Consider the following 17,351-nt stretch of genomic DNA (forward strand, 5'->3'; position numbering starts at 1 on the left):
TGCATTCCAAGAGGGGGAGTTTCTAGAATGCTAATGAGGTAGCATTTTAGCCCACCAAGGGATCAACTACAGGTATTCTAGATTGTATGTTGTGCAATAAACCAAAATTGATTAGAGAGCTTAAGGCAAAAGAACCCTTAGGGAATAGTGGACATAATATGATCGAATTCACCTTGAATTTGAGAAGGAAAAGCTAAAATATATCATTATTATAATGGAGAAAAGGAAATTACAGAGGCGTGAGAAAGGAGTCGGCCAGAATTGATTGGAAAACAACACTGGCAGGGTGACAGCAGAGCAGCAATGTCTGGAATTTCTGGAAGCAATTTGGAAGGCGCAGGATATATACATCCCAAAGAGGAAGAAGCATCTGGAGGAAAGATGACACAACCGTGGCTAACAAGAGAAGTCAAAGCCAACATAAAAGCCAAAAAGAGGCATATAATAGGGCAAAAAATAGTGGGAATTTAGAGGATTGGGAAGCTTTAAAAAACCAACAGAAGACAACTGTAAAAGTCATTAAGAAGGTAAAGATGGAATACGAAATTAAGCAAACCAATAATATTAAAGAGGATACCAAGAGTTTCTTCAGATACATAAAGTGTAAAAGAGAGGCGAGAGTGGATATCAGACCACTGGAAATGATGCAGAACAGGTAGTAAAGGGGAACAAGGAAATGGTGGATGAACTGAATACCTATTTACATCATTTTTCACTGTGGAAGACACTAGCAGTGTGGTTGAAGTTTCAGGTGTCGGGGGGCATAAATTATGTGAAGTTACTATTACTGAAGAGAAACAATATCGGGGAACTGAAAGGTATGAAGGTAGGTAAGTCACCTGGACCAGGTGGTGCATTCCCCAGGATTCTGAAAGAGTGACTGAAGAGATTGTGGAAGCATTAGTAATGATCTTTCAAGAATCCAGAAGATGGGAAAATTGCAAATGTCATTCCACTCTTCAAGGGAGAGAGGCAGACGAAAGGAAATTATTGGCCAGCTAATCTGACCTCAGTGGTTGGGAAGATGTTAGAGTCGATTGTTAAGGATGTGGTTTTGGAGTACTCGGAGGTACATGATAAAATAGAATGTAGTCAGCAAGATCTCCTTAAGGGAAAATATTGCCTGTCAAACCTTTTGGGATAGTTGGAAGAAATAACAAGCAGGATAGACAAAGGAGAATTGGTTGATGTTATATATTTGGATTTTCAGAAGGTCCTTGACTAGGTGCCATACAATAAGCTGCTTAACAAGCTATGATCCCTGGGTATTACAGGAAAGATTCTAGCATGGATAAGGCAGTGGCTGATTGGCAGGAGGCAAAGAGTGGGAATAAAGGGAGCCTTTTCTGGTTGGCTGCTGGTGACAAGAAGTGTTCCACAGGGATCTGCATTGGAACTGATTTTTTTAATGCTACACGTCAATGATTTTGATGATGGAATTGAAGGCTTTGTTCCAAAGTTTGCAGACAATATGAAGATATGTGGAGGGGAAGGTAATTTTGAGGGAGTAGAGAGGCTATGAAGGATAGACGAAGAGAATGAACAGAAAAATGGCAGATGGAATGTAGTGTCAAGAAGTGTATGGTCATGCACTTTAGTAGAAGAAATGAAAGTGTTGACTATTTTCTAAATGGAGGGAAAATACAAAAAACTGAGGCACAAAGGGACTTGGGACTCCTTGTGCAGGATACCCTAAAGGCTGAATCTGGTGAGGAAGGCAAATGTGATGTCAGCTTTAATTTCAAGAGGACTGGAATGTACAAGCAAGGATGTAATAGAAACATAGAAAACCTGCAGCACAATACAGGCCATTCGGTCCACAAGGCTGTGACGAACATGTCGTTAACCTTAGAGCCACCTAGGCTTTACCCAAAGCCCTCTATTTTTCTAAGCTCCATGTAGCCATCCAGGAGTCTCTGAAAAGACACTATCGTTCCCGCCTCCACCACCGCCACCGGTAGCCCATTCCACACACTCACCACTCTCTGCGTAAAAAACCTTACCCCTGACATTTCCTCTGTACCTACTTCCAAGCTCCTTAAAACTATGCCCTCCCGTGTTAGCCTTTTCAGCCCTTGAAAAAAAGCCTTTGACTATCCACACGACCAATGTCTCCTATTATCTTGTACACTTCTATCAGGTCACCTCTCATCCTCCATTGCACCAAGCAAAAAAGGCCGAGTTCACTTAACCTATTCCCATAAGGCATGCTCCCCAATCCAGGTAACATCCTTGTAAATCTCCTCTGCACCATTTCTATGGTTTCCACGTCCTTCCTGTAGTGAGGCGACCAAAATTGAGCACAGTACTCCAAGTGGAGTCTGACCAGGATCTTATATAGAACATAGAATAGTACAGCACATTACAGGCCTTCAAACCCTGCCTCCCATATAACCCCCCACCTTAAATTCCTCCATATACCTGTTAGTAGTCTCTTAAATTTCACTAGTGTATCTGCCTCCACCACTGACTCAGGCAGTGCATTCCACGCACCAACCACTCTCTGAGTGAAAAACCTTCCTCTAATATCCCCTTGAACTTCCCTCCCCTTAACTTAAAGCCATGTCCTCTTGTACTGAGCAGTGGTGCCCTGGGAAAGAGGCGCTGGCTGTCCACTCTGTCTATTCCTCTTAATATCTTGTATACCTCTATCATGTCTCCTCTCATCCTCCTTCTCTCCAAAGAGTAAAGCCCTAGCTCCCTTAATCTCTGAAAATAATCCATACTGTCTAAACCAGGCAGCATCCTGGTAAATCTCCTTTGTACCCTTTCCAATACTTCCACATCCTTCCTATAGTGAGGCAACCAGAACTGGACACAGTACTCCAAGTGTGGCCTAACTAGAGGTTTATAGAGCTGCATCATTACATCGCAACTCTTAAACTCTATCCCTCGACTTATGAAAGCTAACACCCCGTAAGCTTTCTTAACTACCCTATCTACCCTATCTGTGAGGCAACTTTCAGGGATCTGTGTACCCCCAGATCCCTCTGCTCCTCCACACTACCAAGTATCCTGCCATTTACTTTGTACTCTGCCTTGGAGTTTGTCCTTCCAAAGTGTACCACCTCACACTTCTTCGGGTTGAACTCCATCTGCCACTTCTCAGCCCACTTCTGCATCCTACCAATGTCTCTCAGCAATCTTCGACAATTCTCTACACTATCTACAACACCACCAACCTTTGTGTTGTCTGCAAACTTGCCAACCCACCCTTCTACCCCCACATCCAGGTCGTTAATAAAAATCACGAAAAGTAGAGGTCCCAGAACAGATCCTTGTGGGACACCACTAGTCACAACCCTCCAATCTGAATGTACTCCCTCCACCACAACCCTCTGCCTTCTGCAGGCAAGCCAATTCTGAATTCACCTGGCCAAACTTCCCTGGATCCCATGCCTTCTGACTTTCTGAATAAGCCTACCGTGTGGAACCTTGTCAAATGCCTTACTAAAATCCATGTAGATCACATCCACTGCACTACCCTCATCTATATGCCTGGTCACCTCCTCAAAGAACTCTATCAGGCTTGTTAGGCACGATCTGCCCTTCACAAAGCCATGCTGACTGTCCCTGATCAGACCATGAATCTCTAAATGTCCATAGATCCTATCTCTAAGAATCTTTTCCAGCAGCTTTCCCACCACAGACGTAAGGCTCACTGGTCTATAATTACCTGGACTATCCCTACTATCTTTTTTGAACAAGGGGACAACATTCGCCTCCCTCCAATCCTCCGGTACCATTCCCGTGGACAACGAGGACATAAAGATCCTAGCCAGAGGCTCAGCAATATCTTCCCTCAGCTTGTGGAGCTGCCTGGGGAATATTCCGTCAGGCCTCGGGGACTTATCTGTCCTAATGTATTTTAACAACTCCAAAATATAGCTGTAACATTACCTCTCGGTCCTTAAGCTCAATCCCATGGTAGATGAAGGCCAATGCACTATATGCCTTCTTAACCACAGGGTCAATCTATGTAGCAGCTTTGAGTGTCCTATGGACTCAGACCCCAAGATCCTCTGATCCTCCACACTGCCAAGAGTCTTATCATTAATACTATATTCTGCCATCACATTTGACCTACCAAAATGAACCACCTCACGCTTATCTGGGTTGAACGCCATCTGCCACTTCTCAGCCCAGTTTTGCATCCTATCAATGTCCTGCTGCAACCTCTGACAGACCTCCACACTATCCACAACAGGGCAAGCCAGTTCCGGGTCTCTTTTAGATCCCATGCCTCCTTACTTTCTCAATAAACCTTGCATGGGGTACCTTATCAAATGCCTTGCTGAAATCCATATACACTACATCTACTGCTCTTCCTTCATCAATGTGTTTAGCCACATCCTCAGAAAATTCAATCTGGCTTTTAAGGCACGACCTGCCTTTGACAAAGCCATGCTGGCTGTTTCTAATCATATTATGCCTCTCCAAATGTTCATAAATCCTGCCTCTCAGGATCTTCTCCATCAACTTACCAACCACTGAGGTAAGACTCACTGGTCTATAATTTCCTGGGCTATCTCTACTCCCTTTCTTGAATAAAGGAACAACATCCGCAATCCTCCAATCCTCTGGAACATCTCCTGTCCCCATTGATGATGCAAAGATAATCCCCAGAGGCTCAACAATCTCCCCCCTCGCTTCCCACAGTAGCCTGGGGTATATCTCATCCGGTCCCGGTGACTTATCCAACTTGATGCTTTCCAAAAGCTCCTGTACATCCTCTTCCTTAATATCTACATGCTCAAGCTTTTCAGTCAACTGCAAATCATCCCTACGATCACCAAGATCCTTTTCCGTAGTGAATACTGAAGCAAAGTATTCATTAAGTACCTCTGCTATCTCCTCCGGTTCCATACACACTTTTCCACTGTCACACCTGATTGGTCCTACTCTCTCACATCTTATCCTCTTGCTGTTCATATACTTGTCGAATGCCTTGGGATTTTCCTTAATCCTGTCCGCTAAGGCCTTCTCATGGCTCCTTCTGGCTCTCCTAATTGCATTTTTAAGCTCCTTTCTGCGAGTCTTATAATCGTTTCGATCGCAATCATTACCTAGTTTTTTGAACCTCACAAGCTTTTATTTTTGACTAGATTTTCAACAGCCTTTATACACCACAGTTCCTGTACCTGACCATCCTTTCCCTGTCACATTGGAACATACCTATGCTGAACCTCATGCAAATATCCCCTGAACATTTGCCACATTTTTTCCATACATTTCCCTGAGTACAACTGTTTCCAATTTATGCTTCCAAGTTCCTGCCTGATAGCCTCATATTACGAGTCCCCTTACTCTAATTAAACGTTTCCCTAACTTATCTGCTCCTATCTCTCTCCAATGCTATGGTAAAGCAGATAGAATTGTGATCAGTATCAAAGCACTGTTGAAACTCCGCTCTTCATCACGGAGGGAAAACCTGGGGAAGATACTGGTTGTCCATCCGCGGCAGTTGTGTAAATCCCCGGGAAAGGTTCCTGTCGCCCACCTGACTGTGCCTGAGGCCCTGCAGCCTCTCCCCCTGATCCCCGGGGACTCTCTAATTCTCTGCTTCTCCCCCCAGTCTCTGTCACCCTGGATGTGGAAACGGCGAATCCGTGGCTCGAGGTTTCTGAGGATCAGAAAAGTGTGAGAAACACCGGGACTTGCAGGGATCTCCCTGATACCAGGAAGAGATTCACATACTGGATTTGTCTGCTGGGATCGGAGGGATTCACATCGGGGAGACATTACTGGGAGGTGGAGGTGACAGGGAATCGGTGGTGGGGTCTGGGAGTCGCCGCAGAGTCTGTGGAGAGGAAGAGAGCAGTCAGACTGAGTCCGGAGACTGGATTCTGGATCATCGAGCGGCATAATGGCAAAATGAAGGCTTTCATCTCCCCTGAATCCCGTCTCCCTGCCGATCCCATCCCCGGGAGGGTGGGAGTTTATCTCAGTTACGAGTCCGGGACAGTTTCATTTTACAACGCGGAGACCAATTCCCATCTCCACACCTTCACTGGGAATAAATTCACGGAGAAACTTTATCCTTTACTCGGGGTTGCGGATACAAACCGGTGGCTGAGAATCTGCTCCGGTTCCGCTCCGCGTCTGTAAGCGGGTCGGATCCGGGACTGGAGTCAGGAGTAAGTCAGTGTAAATATAAATGTGCGGAGAGTGAAATAAACACGTTGTGAGAATTATCGATCCATTAATTTTAACCCGTTCACCGCATCCGTCAACAGAACAGAAACACTGCGGATTCAGCAGCAGCCGCGGGCGGCGGGTCCTGAGCTCCCCGGCTCCCCTGGGTGCTAAAGTCCACCCGCACTGAGACAGGTGAAGTGGGACAAGTGGTGGTGATGCTGACCAGGAGAGGGAGGTCAAGGTGAATCTTGGGGAGGTGGGACATGTGATGGTAACAGGCTGGAGAATCTCAGCATGTCAGGCAGCATCTATAGAGGGAAATGGATAATTGATGTTTTTGCTCAATGTCCTCCCACTGGACTGAAAGTGAGAGCGGAGATGACCGGTGTAGGATTTGGAAGGAAAGCTAGGATAAGAGCTGGCCAGTGAGGGGGTGATAGGCACATGGGGTAGTGATATATTTAAGGTGGAAAGTGATAGTTTCTTGATCGGTCAGGGCATCAAAGGAAATGGGGAGCAGACAGGAGTGTGGGGTTGAGTGAGATCTGGGATCAGCCATGATAGAATGGAGTATCAGACTCGATGGGTTAAATGGACTAATTCTGCTCCTCTGTCTTCTGGTCTTATGGATCTCATCTGTCGTCTGGCCTCCGACGCCCGAGAACTATCCAGAGAACAGTTTGGTAGGGGGGTGGGAATCAGAATGTGAGTGCAGGGATTAAGGTAGAAGGACAAGGGCATGGTGCTAAGAGTTCTGAGTTGATGAGGAAGGACAGGCAGGGGACAGAACATAATTGTAGCCAGTTAAAGGGGTTGAAATGTGTCTATTTCAATGCTAGGAGTATTAGGAACAAGGAGGATGAACTTATAGCATGGATTAGTACGTGGAACTACGATGTTGTGGCCGTTACTGAAACTTGGTTGGATGAAGGGCAGGATTAGATGATGCATGTCCCGGGGTTCAGGTGTTTTAAAAGAAATAGGAAGGGGGGTAGAAAAGTGGGGGGAGTGGCATTGCTGGTCAGGGATAGTATCCCGGCTATAGAAAGGGAGGACGCTGCAGAAGGAGTGTCCACGGAGTCAGTCTGGGTGGAAGTCAGAAATAGGAAGGGATCACTCACTGTGCTGGGAGTAGTCTATAGACCTCAAATAGCCCTTGGGACACAGAAGAACAGATAAGCAGGCAGATTTTAGAATGGTGCAGGAAATACAGGGTAGTAGTTATGGGTGATTTCAACTTCCCTCATATTGACTGGCACCTCCTGAGTGCAAGGGGGATAGATAGGGCTGAATTTGTCAGGTGTGTTCAAGAAGGATTCCTGACACAGTATGTGGACCGGCTGACGAGAGGAGAGGTTATACTGGATCTAGTTCTGGGTAATGAACCTGGTCAGGTGATAGACCTCTTGGTGGGGGAGCATTTTGGTGAGAGTGACCACAACTCCCTTAGCTTCAGCATAGCTATGGAAAGGGATAAAATCAGATGAAATGGTAAAGTGCTTAACGGAGGAAGGGCTAACTTTGAAGGGATGAGGCAGGAACTAGCGAGAGTAAATTGGGGGGCATGAGAAGGCCTTGGCATGTAGGATTAAGGAGAACCCCAAGGCATTCTATGCATATGTGAAGAACAGGAGGATGACGAGAACAAAGGTGGGACCGCTAAAGGATAAAGAGAGCAACATATGCCTGGAGGTGGAAGAGGTTGGGGAGGTCCTAAATGAATACTTTGCTTCAGTATTCATAAGTGAAAAGGATCTTGATCAGGATGAGGTCGAAGTAGAGTGGGCCTGTGTGCTGGACAATGTGGAGATTAAGGAAGAAGAAGTGCTGGATCTTCTTAAAAACATTAAGATTGATAAATCCCCAGGGCCGGATATGATACACCCCAGGTTGTTGTGGGAATTGAGAGAAGAGATCGCAGGAGCATTAGCTATGATCTTTGAATCCTCTTTGGCTGCAGGGGAAGTGCCGGAGGACTGGAGAATGGCAAATGTAGTTCCCTTGTTTAAAAAACAGTAATAGGGAGAAACCTGGGAACTATAGACCAGTGAGTCTTACGTCAGTGGTATGCAGACTACTGGAAAGGATTCTTAAGGATCAGATCTACGAGCATTTGCAGAAGTACAGGCTACTCATGGATAGTCAACATGACTTTGTGAAGGGAAGATCGAGCCTGATTGAGTTTTTTGAAGAGGTAACAAAAGAAGTTGATGAGGGTAGGGCAGTGGATGTGGTCTACATGGACTTTAGCAAAGCATTTGACAAGGTCCCGCATAAGAGACTCATCCAGAAAGTCATGAGGCATGGGATAAGTGGAACTTTGGCTGTTTGGATAAAAAAAAATGGCTTAAAGGAAGAAAGCAGAGGGTAGTTGTGGAAGGAAAGTATTCTGCCTGGAGGTCGGTGACTAGTGGAGTGCCGCAGGGATCTGTCCTGGGACCCCTGCTATTTGTGATTTTTATAAATGACCTGGATGTAGAGGTGGAAGGATGGGTGAGTAAGTTTGCAGATGACATGAAGATTGGAGGAGTTGTGGATGGAGCTGCAGGTTGTCGAAGGTTACAAGAGGATACAGACAGGCTGCAGAGTTGGGCAGAAAAATGGTAGATGGAGTTCAATCTGGACAAATGTGAGGTGATGCATTTTGGAAGGACAAACCAGAAGACTGAGTACAGGATTAATGGTCAGGTACTTAAGAGTGTGGATGAACAAAGGGACCTTGGGGTTCAAATCCATACATCCCTCAAGGTCACTGCACAGGTTGATAGGGTAGTTAAGAAGGCCTATAGGTTGCTAGGCTTCATTAACAGAGGGATTGAGTTCAAGAGTAGAGAGGTCATGTTGCAACTCTACAAATCTCTGGTGAGACTGCACTTAGAGTATTGTGTTCAATTCTGGTCACTTCATTATAGGAAGGATGTGGAAGCTATGGAGAGGGTGCAGAGGGGATTTACCAGGATGTTGCCTGGATTGGAGAACAAGTCATATGAAGCAAGGTTAGCAGAGCTGGGACTTTTCTCTTTGGAGCGTAGAAGAATAAGAGGGGACTTGATAGAGGTCTACAAGATTATGAGAAGTATAGATAGGGTGGATAGTCAGTACCTGTTTCCCAGGGCACCAATAGCAAACACCAGAGGGCATAGGTACAAAATTAAGGGAGGGAAGTTTAGGGGAGACATCAGGGGTAAGTTTTTTTACACAGAGGTTTGTGAGTGCCTGGAATGACTTGCCAGGGATGGTGGTGGAGGCTAAAATATTAGGGGTATTTAAGAGCCTCTTGGACAGGCACATGGATGAAAGAAAAATGGAGGGTTATGGGGTAGTGTAGGTTTAGTACTTTTTTAAAGGATTATATGGGTCAGTACAACATGGCGGGCTGAAGGGTCTGTGTTGAGCCGTAGTGTTCTATGGTTCTATGGTTCAGATCCTGAATGTTGGTGACGCGATGTTCCTTCAGTGCTGGCCCGTATTTAAGCAGGAGACTGGACCTCACAAAACACCTCCTGGATTGAGCCGCTGTTCTGCAAACTGCCTGATGGACAGTGTGATGCTGGGCAGCAAATGGAGATTCCAGTGCCACGTGCCGGCTCTCCGGAGCTGGAGGGGTTCAGAGGACATGTAGAGGGAAAGAGGTTCCGCTTATGGAACCAGCCCTGAATAACAGAGACTGAATCTTCAGTTGGAACCACTCCACACACGGGTGGAGTTGGGAAACTACTTCACACGAAGGGCAGTGGAAATCAGAACTTTGCCAGAAAGCTGATAGTTTTCCCCTATGATGGATAACGTCCAGTCATGTGCTTTCTCTAGCAAATTCATCTTGGTCATCGCCATAGCATCTGTCACCTCGCAACACAATATTCTCTTCACATCCCCAGTTTCATGGCATTAAATAATTTAGTAGTTGATACTGTATTTATATTTACATTTAACCACCATTTCACACCGTAGCCTGCTCTCGAGCAAAACAGAATCTGAGCTGCTGGAGGGACTCAGTTGGACAGGCAGCATCTGTGGAGGGGAATGCACAGTGGACATTTCAGGGCAAGATTAGAAACATAGAAAACCTACAGCACAATACAGGCCCTTCAGCCCACAAAGCTATGCCAAACATGTCCCTGCCTTAGAACTACCTAGGCTTTACCTATAGCCCTCTATTTTTCTAAGCTCCATGTACCCATCCAGGAATCTTTTAAAAGACCCTATCGTTTCTGCTTCCACCACCATTATCGGCAGCCCATTCCACACACTCACTACTCTCTGTGTGAAAAACTCCCCCCTGACATCTCCTCTGTACCTACTTCCAAATACCTTAAAACTATGCCCCCTCGTGCTAGCCAATTTAGCCCTGCAGAAAAGCCTCTGACTATCCACACAATCAATGCCTCTCATTATCTTGTACACCTCTATCAAGTCACCTCTCATCCTCTGGCGCTCCAAAGAGAAAAGGCCGAGTTCACTCAACCTGTTCTCATAAGGCATGCTCCCCAGTCCAGACAACATCCTGTAAATCTCCTCTGCACCCTTTCTATGGTTTCCACATTCTTCCTATAGTGAAGGAACCAGAACTGAGCACAGTACTCCAAGTGGGGTCTGACCAGGGTCCTATATAACTGCAACATTACCTCTTGGCTCTTAAACTCAATCCCACGATTGATGAAGGCCAATGCATTGTATGTCTTCTTAACCACAGAGTCAACCTGCGCAGCTGCTTTGAGCATCCTATGGACTCGGACCCCAAGATCCCTCTGATCCTCCACACTGCCAAGAGTCTTACCATTAATACTATATTCTGCCATCATATTTGACCTATCAAAATGAACCACCTCACACTTATCTGGGTTGAATTCTATCTTCCTTTTCTCAGCCCAGTTTTGCATCCTATCAATGTCCCGTTTTAACCTCTGACAGTCCTCCACACTATCCACAACACCCCAACCATCCCAACCTTTGTGCCATGACACTATCCACAACGCCCCCAACCTTTGTGTCAACACAATTCTTGAACATCGATTGTCAGTCTTGCTTTTCAGGACATGTCCCTTTCAGTCCTGCCTCAGACTGAAAAAGGCTCTTCTCCCCGGCTTTTTTATGTTCCGACCAGTTCAATGTGTCTCTGATCCCACCCTGATGTGGAAATGGTGGCGATTCTTTCCCACTGAACACTTGCAGCAACATAACATTCATTCCCTGCTCCTGACCCACTGAACTTGTGAACGGATATTGATTTACCGCCTGGTTCAGTCCCTTCCAACCGACATCCAAGACACATCACACACTCTCCCCCCAACCTTCTTATTCTGACTTCTCCCCGTCCTGATGAAGAGTCTCGGCCCGAAACGTCAGCTGTTTACTCGTTTCCATAGATGCTGCCTGGTCTGCTGAGTTCCTCCAGCATTTTGTGTGTGAGGCTTTGGATTTGCAGCCTCTGAAGATTTCCTCGTGTTCGTCATTCCGTGAGACTGCAGCGCGAGTAGTGGACAATCGCGGTACTGCAGGGATTCACCTGCTCCTCTGAATCAGGAAGTGGAGAGGGAGTTAACATGGCTTCGAAAGGACGGATCGAGAGTTTAACCGAAGAGACAATTTGTCCCATCTGCCTGGATTTCTTCACCGATCCTGTCTCACCGGAATGCGGACACAACTTCTGCCGCTCCTGCATCACTCGATGTTGGGAAAAGGAGGAGAGAAACACCTGCCCGCAGTGTAAAGAGGAGTTTGCAGACCGCACCCTCAGGGTAAATCGGGCCTTAGCAAGTCTGTCCGAAAAATTTCAAGGACTAACCCTAATTCCGAAGGAGAAGGAAATTAAATTTTACTGTGAGGAACATGAGGAAGAACTGAAGCTGTTTTGTGAAGCGGACAAGAAACTGATCTGTGTGATGTGCGCCGCTGCGCAGGAACACAGGGAGCACCGATTCCTGTCGATTCAAGAAGCTGTTAAAATCTACAAGGTAGAGGTACCCCGCTTTAGATCGCGTCTTTACTCTGTCGCATCTTTATTGTCTAATTCTTTCACTCTGTGATTTCCAGGATCGTATTAAATCTTCCTTGGGCTCTCTCACAAAAAAGAAATCCGACTTCGAGAAAATGGAGCAGCAACAGAAAGAGAAGATCTCTGGAGTTCGGGTGAGGCATTTTCCGATGCTGTTGTGTAATTTTATTTCATTTAAAATACAATAGCAGAGTATCATAGCACCAGTGAACTGGTTTCAATCTAGTCCACTGGTGTTGTCTGCGTGGAGAATACATACATTCATAGTCAGCTACAGTACAGAAAGAGGTCCTTCAGCCCATCTAGTCTGTGCTGGCATTGTCTCTTGATGAGTCCCACTTAACCATACCCAGAGCCTTTCATGCATTTCTGATCCGTGTCCCTCATCAAAATTCTCTTAATTGTTACAATCGAAGCCGCATCTACCACTTCTGCTTGAACCTCGATCCACTCTTCACCACCCTCGAGGGAAGAAATTGCCTCTGTTTCCCGTTAAATATTTCAACCTTCACCCTAAACCCGGGGGTCCCAATCTTTTTTATGCCATGGACTCCTACCATTAACAGAGGGGTCTGTGGATCTCAGGTTGGGTAGCTCAGCCCTAAAGATTTAACTCACTAGCTCTAGTCTCAGCCAGCTGCTGGGGTAAAATCTACAAGCATTCTATCAATGTAAGCCCCTTATAATGTATATGGCTCTCTGGAAGATCTCCTCCATCTCTTGTGTTCCAGTGAATGAAGTCCTAACCAAGCCGCATCTGTGTAAGTTTCTCTGCACGCCTTCAAGCTTTCCAGTAGGCAGATGACCAGACCTACACAAAATACTCCAGATTTAGTCTCACCAACATCTTGTACAACCTCAACATAACATTCTAACTCCTGTATTCAGTGCCCTGATTTATAACCAAAGTTCCAAAAACAACTGTTGATGCTGATTTCATGGAATTTTGGATCTGTATTCCCAAATCCTTTTGTTCTGTTGCACACTTCAGTGCCCTACCATTCACTACACCGATCTTCTCCAAGTCTGTCCTGTCACCATGCAACACCTGACACTGTCTACATTCAATTCTATTTGCCAATTCAGCCGACTTTTCCACTGGTCCAGATCCTGCTGCACGCTTTGATAGACTGCCCTGCTGCTCCGGTCCTGGTGTCATCCCCACATTTGTGGATCCCGTTTACCCCGTTATCATCAAAACCATTAATATAGATGGCAAACAACAAACATCGGTCCCAGAGCACACCACTAGTCACAGGACTCCAATCAGAGAGGTGACCATCTACCACCACTCTTTGCTTTCTGCTAAGCTGGTGTTGAATCTAATTAACTACTTCACCCTGAACGCCAAGTTCATTGACTTTCCAGATCAGTCTCCCATACAGGCATTGAAGGCCTTGCTAAAGTCCATATGAACGACGTCCACCACCTTTGCTTCATCAACCATCTTTGTAACCTGTTCAAAAACCTCGAGAAGTTTGATTGGGCATGACCCAGCATGCACAAAACCATGCTGTCTGTTCCTAATCGGGTCCTATTTACCCAAATATGTATCCCAGCTCTTACCCACTACTGATTTCAGGCTCACTGGCTTATAATTTTCCCAGCTTATTGTTAGAGCCATTCTTAAACAACAGAACATCATTAGCTTTCATCCAGTCTTCCAGCACCTCACCCATGACTATGTTATGTTTTCAATATCTCTGCCAGAGCCCTTGCAATGTCTGCACTACCCTGCCACAAGGTCCGTTGGACACCTGCTCAGTCCCTGGGGACTTCTCCACCCTAATTTGGCTCAAGCCTGCAAGCACCTCCTCTTCTGTAATTTGGATACAGTCTATGATCTTCCTGCAGTTCTGCTTCAGGTCTATAGTTTCCGTGTCTGTCTCCAGAGAAGTAAAAAAATACTTTAAGATCTCCACAATTTCTTTAAGCTCAATAGACAGATGACCACACTGATCTTCAATGTTTTCCTTCACATTCCTTTTGCTCTTAACATACATACAGAAGCCTTTGGAATTCTCCTGCACATCGTCTGCCAGCGAAACATCAGCTACTCGTTCAGCTCTCTTGGTTTCTCCATTAAGTGTTCTCCTGCATTTCTTATGCTCCTCAAGCACCTCATTTGACCTAACTCCTAGATGATTTTCAATGATATTCCAAAGAAATCCTTGTTAACAGTAAATAAATAACAACTTTAATTAACCTTGCACAGATGGGTTGATTGTGAATCAAGTGGGAGATAATGTGCCAGTGAGGGAGAATATGTTTCATGGAGATGAGAGGAAATGGGATCGCAGGGATTGCTCTGAGAACTATTATACACTTTAATGTGCAAAATCTTCACGGTACATGGATTCATAGAGTAATGGAATACGATAGCACAAAGACAGACCCACAGCCCATCTAGTCCATGCCAAACTATTCTTTTGTCTAGTCCCATTGACCACACCTGGGCCATAGCCCTGCATACGCCTTCCATCCATGTACTTGTCAAAAGTTCTATAAAATGATAAAATCGAACCCATGTACACCACTTCCACTGGCAGCTTGTTCCACACTCTCCCCACCCTCTGAGTGAAGACGTTCTCCCTCACGTTCCCCTGAAACATTTCACCTTCCACCCTTAATTCATGACCTATACTTCTAGTTTCACCCTAAAAGTGGAATAAGATTTACCCGATCTTTACCCATCATAATTTTGTATACCTCTATCAAATCTCCCCTCATTGTCATCTGCTCCAGGAAATAAATTCCTAACCTATTCAATCTTTCCATATAACTCAGGTCTTCAAGTCCTGGCAACATCTTGTAAATTTTTCCTGCACTCTTTCAATCTTACTGACAGCTTTTCTGTAGGTCGTAACCAGAACTGTCACAATACTCAGAATTCAGCTTCACCAACGTCTCATCCAACTTGAACAAAACATCCCATCTCCTGTACTCAGTACTTTGATGTATGAAGGCCAGTGTGCCTAAAGCTCTCATTATGAACCTGTCTACCTGTGATGCCACTTTCAATGAACCATGGATCTGTATTCTCGAATCCCTCTGTTCTACTGTACTCCCTCATGCCCCTCCGTTCACTGGATTGACCTCACTCTTGTTTGCATTATATTCCACTTGCCGTTTTTCATCTCACCTTTCACCCTTAATTATTTCACCATTTAAATCGAAGCAAGAGGCGGAGAGGGAAAAGAGGGAAAAGAAGCTCGGAGAGAAGCTTTTTTTTTAACTGATCGCAGAAAAGAGGCTAGACTGCGCAGGCACGTGACATAGCGCGCCAAAGGTTTAAAAGAAAGACCACCATATACAGCGGCCATTGTCGGAGTGGACTGAGGCAGAGTGGGACGGCTTTGGCTCAATCAGGCTTCGGCGAGAACAGGCAGAGGTGAGGTTTGAATGGGGCACGACTGCGCAAGCGTGTGAAAGTCTGCCCGTGAGGCAGCGGGAGAATTTAAATAGCGACGAAAGGCTGAGTACGAGCTTCACTCCAGGTGAGGTAAGACCAGGTAAACTCCTTTAATTAATCTAATTAGCTTAGGAGTAGGTAATGGAGGCAGCAGTTAGGGCAGTTGAGTGCTCCGTTTGCCGTATGTGGGAAGTCAGGGCGAGCACAGCTGTCCCTGATGACTACACCTGCAAAAGGTGCATCCAGCTGCAGCTCCTGACAAACCGAGTTAGGGAACTGGAGCAGGAGCTGGATGAACTTCGGATCATTCGGGAGGCAGAGGCAGAAATAGACAGGAGTTTCAGGGAGATTGTCACCCCTAGGAGTCAGGAGACAGGTAGTTGGGTGACTGTCAGGAGAGGGAAGGGGAATAGACAGGAAGAGCAGAACACCCCTGTGGCCATTCCCATCAACAATAAGTATATCGTTTTGGATACTGTTGGTGGGGATGACCTACCAGGGACAAGTTGCAGTGGTTGCGTCTCTGGCACTGAGACTGGACCCTCAGCTCAGAAGGGAAGGAGGGAAAAGAGGAGAGCAGTAGTGATAGGGGATTCGATAGTTAGGGGAATAGATAGGAGGTTCTGTGGAAGAGATCGAGAATCCCGGATGGTCTGTTGCCTCCCTGTTGCCAGGGTCCGTGATGTCTCGGATCGATTTCTCAGTATTCTCAAGAGGGAGGGTGAGCAGCCGGATGTCGTGGTCCATGTAGAGACCAATGACGTGGGTAGGAAGAGTGAGGAGGTCCTGAAAGGTGAGTTTAGGGAGCTAGGTGCCAAATTAAAGGACAGGACCTCCAGGATAGCAATCTCAGGATTGCTACCAGTGCCACGTGCAGGTGGGTTTAGAAATAGTAAGATAGTGCAGATAAACATGTGGCTGAAGACATGGTGCAGGACAGAGAGATAATTGGGCAGTTTTCCAGGGAAGGTGGGACCTGTTCCGGTGGGACGGTTTACATCTGAACTGGAGGGGGACAAATATTCTTGCAGGTAGGTTTGTTAGAGAGGCTCCAGTGGATTTAAACTAGATACAAGGGGGGAAGTGAACCAGAGTATAGGAACAGATGTATGGGAGAAGGAAGAAAAAGAAGACAGTAAAGTTCTTTGTACTGTTAGAGATAAACAGAGAGGAAGAGGTGCAGAATATCTTAAATGCATTTATTTTAATGCTAGGAGCATTGTAAGAAAGGTGGATGAGCTTAGAGCATGGATTAATACCTGGAAATATGATGTTGTAGCTATTAGTGAAACATGGTTGCAGGAGGGGTGTGATTGGCAACTAAATATTCCTGGATTTCGTTGCTTCAGGTGTGATAGAATCAGAGGGGCAAGAGGGGGAGGTGTTGCGTTGCTTGTCAGAGAAAATATTACAGCGGTGCTCTGGCAGGATAGATTAGACGGCTCGTCTAGGGAGACTATTTGGGTGGAATTGAGGAATGGGAAAGGTGTAGTAACACTTATAGGGCTGTATTATAAACCACCTAATGGGAAGCGAGAATTGGAGGAGCAAATTTGCAAGGAGATAGCAGATATTTGTAGTAAGCACAAGGTTGTGATTGTGGGAGATTTTAATTTTCCACACATAGACTGGGAAGCCCATTCTGTAAAAGTGCTGGATGGTTTGGAGTTTGTAAAATGTGTGCAGGATAGTTTTTTGCAGCAATACATAGAGGTTCCAACTAGAGAAGGGGCAGTGTTGGATCTCCTGTTAAGGAATGAAATAGGTCAGGTGACGGAGGTATGTGTTGGGGAACACTTTGGGTCC

General features: G+C 45.8%; 2 protein-coding genes across 2 annotated transcripts in view; both read left to right on the forward strand.

The window, feature by feature from the left end:
• Window positions 1–6,231, forward strand: part of LOC140720062 (nuclear factor 7, brain-like) — a 37,327-nt gene extending 31,096 nt beyond the window's left edge. Inside the window, 1 exon segment of the mRNA XM_073034965.1 lies at window positions 5,576–6,231. Coding sequence (XP_072891066.1) covers window positions 5,576–6,108 — 533 coding nt within the window. The 3' untranslated portion in view covers window positions 6,109–6,231.
• A 5,439-nt stretch (window positions 6,232–11,670) lies between these two features.
• On the forward strand, window positions 11,671–14,262 carry LOC140722045 (nuclear factor 7, brain-like). Its single transcript, XM_073036861.1, has 3 exons — window positions 11,671–12,092; window positions 12,172–12,267; window positions 14,068–14,262. The coding sequence occupies exons 1-3, from the start codon at window positions 11,682–11,684 to the stop codon at window positions 14,260–14,262; spliced, it is 702 nt and encodes a 233-aa protein (XP_072892962.1). The 5' UTR covers window positions 11,671–11,681.
• The last annotated feature ends 3,089 nt before the right edge of the window (window positions 14,263–17,351 follow it).

This window comes from Hemitrygon akajei, chromosome 2 (genome assembly GCF_048418815.1).
Source record: "Hemitrygon akajei chromosome 2, sHemAka1.3, whole genome shotgun sequence".
In the NCBI taxonomy this organism is placed as follows: Eukaryota; Metazoa; Chordata; class Chondrichthyes; order Myliobatiformes; family Dasyatidae; genus Hemitrygon; species Hemitrygon akajei.

Bases quoted from the DNA above. Each gene is read 5' to 3' on its own strand.
- LOC140722045 (XM_073036861.1), top strand. From the start codon at position 11,682: ATGGCTTCGAAAGGACGGATCGAGAGTTTAACCGAAGAGACAATTTGT. The intron at 12,093-12,171 runs GTAGAGGTACCC...TGTGATTTCCAG, and splicing joins AAGCTGTTAAAATCTACAAG to GATCGTATTAAATCTTCCTT. The intron at 12,268-14,067 runs GTGAGGCATTTT...AATTTCTTTAAG, and splicing joins AGAAGATCTCTGGAGTTCGG to CTCAATAGACAGATGACCAC.